The 8784-nt window shown below is 40.4% G+C and overlaps 1 protein-coding gene across 1 annotated transcript; it reads right to left on the bottom strand.

Moving 5' to 3' along the window:
• Positions 1-4551: 4551 nt before the first annotated feature.
• On the bottom strand, positions 4552-7616 carry LOC141607576 (uncharacterized). Its single transcript, XM_074426929.1, has 5 exons — positions 7581-7616; positions 6033-6111; positions 5530-5747; positions 5094-5484; positions 4552-4898 (listed from the first exon to the last, which is right to left on the bottom strand). Exons 1-5 carry the CDS (start codon positions 7614-7616, stop codon positions 4552-4554), a joined length of 1071 nt encoding a protein of 356 aa, XP_074283030.1.
• Positions 7617-8784: the final 1168 nt, after the last annotated feature.

Below are 8784 nucleotides of genomic sequence, written 5' to 3'. Positions count from 1 at the left end.
AATACAATAAAAAAATAACGATTATAATAATTAAATTACAATGATTAAATTGATTTACGTCAAAAATACGCTTAAGACGGACAATTTGAAGAAAAGAAAGGAAAAAATAAATAACATTAGAAAATAGGACAGATTAGAGGTGATATTATGGCTAATAGTCAATTAAGTACGTAATTAATGGATTATGTCAAAGCGAGAACGGAAATTCAGAGGCAGAATTCATTCCGGAATAAGCGCAGCATTGCTGCGTCCCTTGGAAGAGGCGCAGCTTTCACTGCATTTGTTCCTGAGGTGAGTTCTGGCTGTGAAGTCAGAACTGGTTTATTTACGTTTGTTGGTGTGTTTAATGTTTGATTATCGATATTTGACTCGGGTGAAAGTGATTTAGCATATTAATTACATACAAAAACCGTGATAAAAGCGTTAAACACGAATTAAAACGGATTAAAACGAGTTAAGATGAATTAAAACGAGTTAGAACAAATTATGTTTAATTGTGAAGACGGAAGCGAATTTGAAAGACGTGATAAACTGGGAATAAACGGTAAAAATATGTACAAAGGACGAATTCCAAAAACTTGATATGAACGAATCGAGTCTCTAAAATCCGGGTTCGGTTTAATGACGAAAACCCACAAATATTGATTATAAGGAATTTAAGTCGGAAGTAAAACGTGATTATTATTATTATTAAGGACGTATTAAAACTTACTTATGTGTGAAGAAAAGAGAAGAAAATAAGAAAATTAAAACACAAGAAAACGAAATAACCGAAAATCGAGGAAGAAGAAGAAGAGCAGGAACAGCGGCAGCCTCTGGAAGAGGCGCAGCAGGTGCTGCGACTCTTCGAAGAGGCGCAGCTGTTGCTGCGTTTCTTCTCTACATCTGGTTACTGCTAATCCGTAAAAACGGTTTATTAAAAGGGTTTTAGAAGTCGGTTTTAAACATACTTTTGACATGAATCTTACAATAATTAGTACAAAAATAAAAATACAATAAAAAGATGGGATTTACACCCTCAGACTTACATGTTTGACGAAATGAGATTAACTAAGTTAACGTTTAGTGATTGCTCAACTCGAATGTATGTAGAAAGTGCCTTCGTTAGAGGATTTAGATTGAATTGATTGATGTATAGTGGTCAAATTGGTCGGTCATGCAACGTGACTGGAACTCAGAATGATCTGAGCTTACGTGGTCGACTGATCAAGCACGTAGGCGTCGAATGCTTAGAGCACGGTCTTAGAATGCAAAGGGAGAAGAGAAGGGCGGACACTCGCGTGAAAAATATGTGGAACGAAGGTCCCTATTTATACTAAAAAATATGAAGAGTTATGGAATGACTCAAACTTTGGAAGGAAATCACGGAAAAATCTGCAAACAGGCATAAAAGAGCTGGGGAAAGGGCGCAGCAGCTGCTGCGATCCTTCGAAGAGGTGCAGCATCTGCTGCGTCATTTCCCCAGAGGTTTCCTCCTGCAGAAGAAAGAATTCCGTGTTTCTTTTAGGGAATTGCGGTGGATCTCTACTTCCTTATTTCGTAAAATATAATTTATGGGATTTATTTTACCAAAAGATATAAAATTAATTTATGGAATAAATATCCGGAATATTCTAGGACGTTCCGACTCGGCATTTGAAACGGTTTCTTAGAAAATAAAGCGGTTTTTGACCCAGACTCCAAATGAACTCTAATTACTGTCAAAACGACCGTATCGGTGCGCAGATGACGACCAAGGGATAGACACAAGTATTTGAGCTATCAATTGATGATAAACTTATGGATTGTCATAAATCGTTCCGCGTACCAAACATGCGGCCCAATCATCACTAGGTGGTTGGCGGGAGGTGCAGAAATGAGGTATATACACACAGAACCGGAACCAAAGGTAGAACCTTTTCATTAACCTCTTCTCCTGACGTTCCAAAATACGAACGGGTCGTTGCTCATAAGTCAGGTTAGGCTCAACCTCGATAACATCAGCATGTAGAACATGAGAAGGGTCACTGCGATAACGACGCAACTGTGACACATGGAACACATCGTGAACCTTTGTTAAGTTCGGAGGTAAAGCCAACCTATAGGCTAGCTCGCCAACTCTCTCGAGCACCTCATAAGGTCCAATGTACTTAGGACTAAGCTTGCCCTAAATCCCAAATCTCTTGACACCTTTCATCGGCGAAACCTTAAGAAAGACCTTATCGCCAGCCTCAAACTCAATCGGCATATGCTGCAAGTTTGCATACGTCTTCTGTCGATCCTGGGTTGCCTTAAGCTTCTCGCGGATCAACCTTACTTGCTCAATTGATTCTTGAACCAACTCTAGACCAAGAACGACTGCCTCATTAGAGTCGTTCAAACACAAAGGACTACGACACTTCCTTCCATAAAGTGCCTCAAACGGAGCCATCCGAATACTCGCTTGGTAATTGTTGTTGTAGGAGAATTCCACAAGCGGTAAACTCTTCTCCCAACTAACTTCGAACTCCAAATCACAAGCTCGCAACATGTCTTTAAGCGTCTGTATGGTACGCTCGGCCAGACCATCAGTTGCAGCGTGAAAAGTCGTACTCATCTTAAGCTCACTGCCCAAAGCTAACTGTAGCTTCTTCCAGAACTGAGAACAAAACCTCGGATCACGGTCGGAGATGATATTTTCAAGAACCCCATGAAGACAAATGATCTCTCACTGCTAAGCATTCGCTAGTTCCTCGAGACTCCAAGTCTCCTTCATCGGAATGAAATGCGCGACCTTAGTGAAACGATCAACCACGACCCAAATCGCATTCATTCCTCTCGGCGACCTCGGCAAACCCATGATGAAATCCATCGAAATAGAATCCCATTTCCATGTGGGAATCTCCAAAGGTTGCAGTATACCACTAGGTCTCTGATGTTCAAACTTGACCTTCTGACAGATCTGGCAACGACTCACAAACTTGGCGATCTCTTTCTTCATACCCGGCCACCAAAACTATAGCTTCAGATCCTTGTACATCTTATCACCACCAGGATGAACCGAATAGGGAGTACTATGAGCCTCCTTGAGAATCTTACATTTTAAGATCTCACAGCTAGGTACACACCAACGACCTTGGAATCGCAGACCATCATCAGGGCCAACATCGAAGCCTTTGGCGTGACCTTCGCTTATAGTGACTCGAACTCCTTCTAGGAATTTAACCCCTCTTTGCTTAACTCAGATCTCATGAAGGATCTCGGGTTCAGCAACCATCGCACTCAAATCTAAAGTACCAGGAAGAACTACCTCAACGCTCATCTTCTGGAACTATCGACTCAAGTCATTAGGTAACACCAACACAGATCTCATAGCATGGCATACCTTGAGACTCAAAGCATCGGCAACTACATTTGCCTTACACTCATGATACTGCAGCTCAATCTTGTAGTCGTTAAGCAGCTCTAACCAACGTCTCTACCTCATATTAAGATCTCTCTGAGTGAAGATATACTTCAAGCTCTTATGATCCGTATAAATGTTGCAAGAGACTCCATACAAATAGTGTCGCCATAATTTAAGTGAAAACACCACTGCTGCTAACTCAAGATCGTGAGACGGGTAGTTCATCTCTTGAACTTTCAACTAACGGGAAGCATAAGCCACAACTTTACCCTTGTGCATCAAGACACAACCCAACCTAAACTTTGACGCATCACAGAAGACATCGAACTCAACGCCCTCTTCTGGTAGAGTCAACACAGGAGTGGTAGTCAACCTCTTCTTCAACTCCTGGAAAGCAGACTCACAAGCCTCGGTCCAAATGAACTTGGATTCCTTCTTCATTAACTGAGTCATCGGTCTCGCGATCTTAGGGAAGTCATGCACAAACCGACGAGAATACCCATCTAGACCAAGGAAACTCCAAACCTCGTTCACATTCTTTGGACTCTCCCACTCGACCACAGCTCGAATCTTAAACTCACACTTCGAGAACTTAGCATACCACTTTTGCTTACGCACAGTCTTCAAGATAACACGATGGTGACTCTCGTGTTCAGCCTCATCTCTCGAGTAAATCAGTATGTCGTCTATGAACACCACGACACACTTATCCAAATACTCGCTGAAAGTGCGGTTCATCTGATCCATGAAAACGGCAGGTGCATTCGTCAACCCAAACGGCATCACCACAAACTCATATTGGCCATACCTCGAATGAAAAGCAGTATTAGGAACATCTTCTTTCCTAACTGGAATCTGATGGTAACCTGACCTCAGATCGATCTTGGCGAACACACTAGCACCACGGAGCTGATCAAATAAGTCTCGATCCTCGGCTAAGGATACTTATTCTTGATAGAAACCTTGTTCAGCTCACGGTAGTCGATGCACAGCCGCATACTACCATCCTTCTTCTTGACGAACAAAACAGGAGCACCCCACGGTGAAGGACTCGGTCAGATAAAACCCTTGTCGGTCATCTCCTCAAGCTGCTTCTTAAGTTCTTGTAACTCAGCTAGTGCCATACGATAGGGAGCTTTCGAAATGGGACCAATTCCAGGCAACAACTCGATCGAGAACTCCACGTCTCACTCAGGAGGAATACCAGGTAGATCCTCAGGAAAGACAACAGGAAACTCCTTAACCACAGGAATATCCTCTAACGTCAACTCTGGTGAAACATCTCGAACACCGCACAGATAGATCTGATGACCCTTCCTACCCATACTAACCATCTTCAAAGCAGAAACCCACTTGACTGTAAGTGTAACCCTAACACCTTGATAAGAAATCCTCGAACCTATAGCACACTTAAGCACGAGCTTCTGATCACGACACAAGAACCTAGCGTCATAGCGAGATAGCCAGTCCATGAACAAAATCACGTCAAACTCTCCTAGTTTGAATTGGACAAGATCGGCAGGAAGGATCGCCCCTGCAATACGGACAGGTATGTCCTTGAACAGAACAGAGCAAAAAACAATCTTGCCCGTAGGAAGGGATATAGAGGTATGAACGGATGACGAAGAAGAGAGTCCAGCACGGACGGAAAAGGATTCGGATACGAAAGACATCGATGCACCCATATAAAAAAGAATAAAAGCAGATAAAGAGTGGACTATAAAAGTACCCGTAACCACATCTGGATTAACATCTGCCTCGGCAATATTCATCACAAACACACGTCCAGTCTTCAGAGCATCAGCCTTAGGAGCAGCAAACTTTGGCTTTTGGGGGCAATCAACAGCCTTGTGTCCTGAAGCTTTACAGGTGAAGCAAGTGATCAGACTACCAGTCTCACAATACTTACCCGGGTGGTACGCTTTTCCACACTTGAAGCAAACCATATCCTTCTTAACTTGACCCTGATCACGTGGAGCATACGGACGAGCTTCGAACTTCTGCTTCTTCTGGGGAGCATTAGGAGCAACATAAGGCCTCTTCACGAACTTATTCTTCGCACTCTCCTTAGCCTCAGTAGCAAGAACTAAATCATAAATGCTAAGAGCACGATCGTAAGCCTACTGGAAAGAAGTCGTAGGAATACCAGACATAGCAGTCCGGACCTTAGGAGCTAGATTCTTCTTATAGCGACAAGTCCTCGAAACCTCGTCCATAGCAACAGAAGTAACGAATCGCGACAGCTTCATGAACTTGTTAGTGTACTCCTTAACGGTCATTGAACCCTGATGCAACCGAAGGAACTCATACTCCTTCTCCCAACGCATCTCCTCAGGATAAAACCTTTTCTTCAGAGCCTCAGAGAAAACAGCCCAACCATATCCTGGTTGAACTTCAAGACCAGCTCTAGCAAGAGCCTACTAGTTGTCGGCCTCATCCTTCAGATAGTAGGTGGCAATATCCATATTCTGATCCACAGGACATCCAGTAGCGAGGAACAGCTTCTCGATCTCTCGAATCCAAGCCTCCAAAGCAGTAGGATCATTCGCACCATCATAAGTAGGAGGACGGTGACGAGCAAAGCGATCAAAAATAGTCTGTTACGGATGGTTGTTGTTGTTGTTGTTGTTGTTGTTGTTGTTATTGTTATTGAGGTGGTTAGTGAAACCTTCGGCTATAGATGCCAAAGCAGCCTCAAGTCTTCTGGTGCGATCAGCATCAGTCTTATCATTCGCATTAATCACCATCTGCAAGAACGAAATTTAGTTATAAGTGATAGAACCTAAGTATCACTCCGTACAACTACTCATACACTACAAACATAAGAAAACCAACCAATCCTATTGGTTTCTACCCCATTTACACTCACTCATTAACTAGGTCATTTATTTTATTCATCAACTAAGCGAGAGTTGGGAGCGTGTTCGCTCTGATACCAACTGTAACAACCCGGATTATAAAACAAAAGGAAAACATATATTAAATGTATTATCAGAGTATACAATAATAAAAGGGTCAAGGTGGCGAAAATACCTAACCAATCCGGTTCGCTACTAAATCCAAAACCAAACTAATACATTATTCAAAGGTTCTAAAAACATAAAAACAAACTCCTAATTTATTATTCGTCTCGCCCCTCGATGCAAGCCAAACAACATCTTCTAAACAGCAACGAGCATTCAACTTGAGAATGGGAGTCGACAATCAGTCGGGAGTAACTAGATGCTCTCCCAGTCATGTTTACAACAATTGAATATAACTAACAATCATTAACAAATGAAATGTAAAACCAGTAAACATGTGAGATCATCTATACTCATGAAAACCCAATAAAGCTTACCATGACTTATCAATCTTAGACGAAATCATACAAACCTAAACCATATGCAAGAACTAGACCATGTACACTTATAACCACTGTAGCACACTATACCTAACAACTTAAGGCACAATGCTAGCATCAAACCATAGCGAATACGGTAACACACAATCCATAGCAACAGAAGGCACAAAGCTAGCAACAAAGCATAACGAATAGAGCGAACGCCCGTTAGAGCGTATCACCACTGCCTCTGACTAACGGAGCGTATCACCACTACCTCCATCGGTGTGGAGCGTATCACCACTGCCTCCACGGTACTATGTATAGCGTATCACCACTGAATATATGCCTAAGACCTGGCCAGACCCCTCGATGCAATAATTGTACACCGAACGACACTCGGGACCCAGAGCGTATAACTGACGACTCTGGCCACCCCCGAACATAGACCAAAATAAATCCCGCATCAAAAGATGACGTTTGTTCATTCCAATAGTATATAACTGATACTACCGTCATCTATTCAAACCAGTCAACAAACAAATGCACAGTATAACTGACTACATCAACATGTGTGAACAACATCACGACTCAACTCATAGGATAGTATAACTGACCATCCCACTTATCGTATGAACAAGAGTAACCAAGACTCATGCACACATTTTTTCATATAATAACTGAACACAACACAACATGTGAAGTAAGCATAGACAACCAAGGTTATAGTAACCTTAGTCATAACATGAACTCTGGATGTGAGGTTATACTAACCTCGCCTAGAACTTCAATATATATTACTTGAAGTTATACTCACCTCAACCATAACCTTGACACGAAACTCAAAGTTATACTAGTTCCAACCATAACCTTGAGCCATAAATCTCAGGGTACGTTAGTTCCAGCTATAGCCTTAACTCGCACTTCCATGTTATAGTAGATTCAACTATAACCTTGAATTCATATTTCCAAGGTTATAACTCAAATAGCCATAACAAGAGTAACAACCTAAAGTTGTACTAACTTCAGCTATAACACTCGAATCATCATCAAGGTTATACTAGCTTTAGCTATAACTTTGGAGAGAACTCTTGGCCGCCTATCATGCCGCCACTAGGGTTTGATTCGTAAACCTTAATTACGCTCATGACACCTATAATAAACATATAAACAACATACGATATATAATTAAAGCATTAAAACATGTACAAACATGCCAAAACATAATTAATCACGACAATAAACAATCAAACATGTACCAATCATACAAATAAATCATTAAATAACATTAATTACATCAATTGGCATAAACACAATTAAAAGAGAAACACCTAGTTACCTTATCAAGCAAATATTCCTAAAGATCGTCTTCAATGATTTAAACGTCTTTTTCAGGTGCGGTCTCCACGCCTTTATTGAATCATCCACGTGCCAAAGATAACGAGTCTAATGAATATATATATATATATATATATATATATATATATATATATATATATATATATATATATATATATATATATATAGAGAGAGAGAGAGAGAGAGAGAGAGAGAGAGAGTAAAGTTCTTATAAGTCCACCATATGTTTTGAGTCCCTAAGTCCTATCCCTTACCATTAGATCCTCCAATATGGATGGTTGGGATTGAAGACAACAAACACACTTAACACTAATGAGTTTCCTATACACTAATTAATCTCACTTTCTCTCTCTAGCTTTAATTATACATTCACTAATTCATTATTATACACTTAACAAAAAAGGTCTTCTTATACTTCAAAGTTTATACAAATTTTACGAGTGTAATTCTAACAAAAAAAAGTGTAATTTTAACAAAAAGAAAGCGGTTTTGACGGATATTATTTTGAAAGTTCAAATTTTGAAGCAAGTTTACGACAAATTTTGCGTTTTACGATAAATTTGAAATTTTGAAGCAATTTTACGTCAATTTTTGAGAAATGTTTTTTTTTTCAAATTTTAACACAACTCATTGTAAATTGAGTGATTTATAACTTATAAGTGTAACTTTAGTCTTTTAGAAGTGTAACTTTAGTCAACTAAAGTGTAATTTTAATCCATTAAAGTGTAATTTTAGTCCA

Source organism: Silene latifolia, chromosome 10 (assembly GCF_048544455.1).
Source record: "Silene latifolia isolate original U9 population chromosome 10, ASM4854445v1, whole genome shotgun sequence".
NCBI classification, from domain to species: Eukaryota; Viridiplantae; Streptophyta; class Magnoliopsida; order Caryophyllales; family Caryophyllaceae; genus Silene; species Silene latifolia.
This window is presented reverse-complemented; position numbering and strand designations above follow the sequence as displayed.

Excerpts from the sequence above, each read along its gene's own strand:
- LOC141607576 (XM_074426929.1), bottom strand. The coding sequence starts at position 7,616 with ATGGAAGTGCGAGTTAAGGCTATAGCTGGAACTAAC. Across the intron at positions 6,112-7,580 it reads AGGCTATAGCTGGAACTAAC|ATGGTGATTAATGCGAATGA; the intron begins GTACCCTGAGAT and ends TCGTTCTTGCAG. Across the intron at positions 4,899-5,093 it reads TAATCCAGATGTGGTTACGG|GGGCGATCCTTCCTGCCGAT; the intron begins GTACTTTTATAG and ends TCCGTATTGCAG.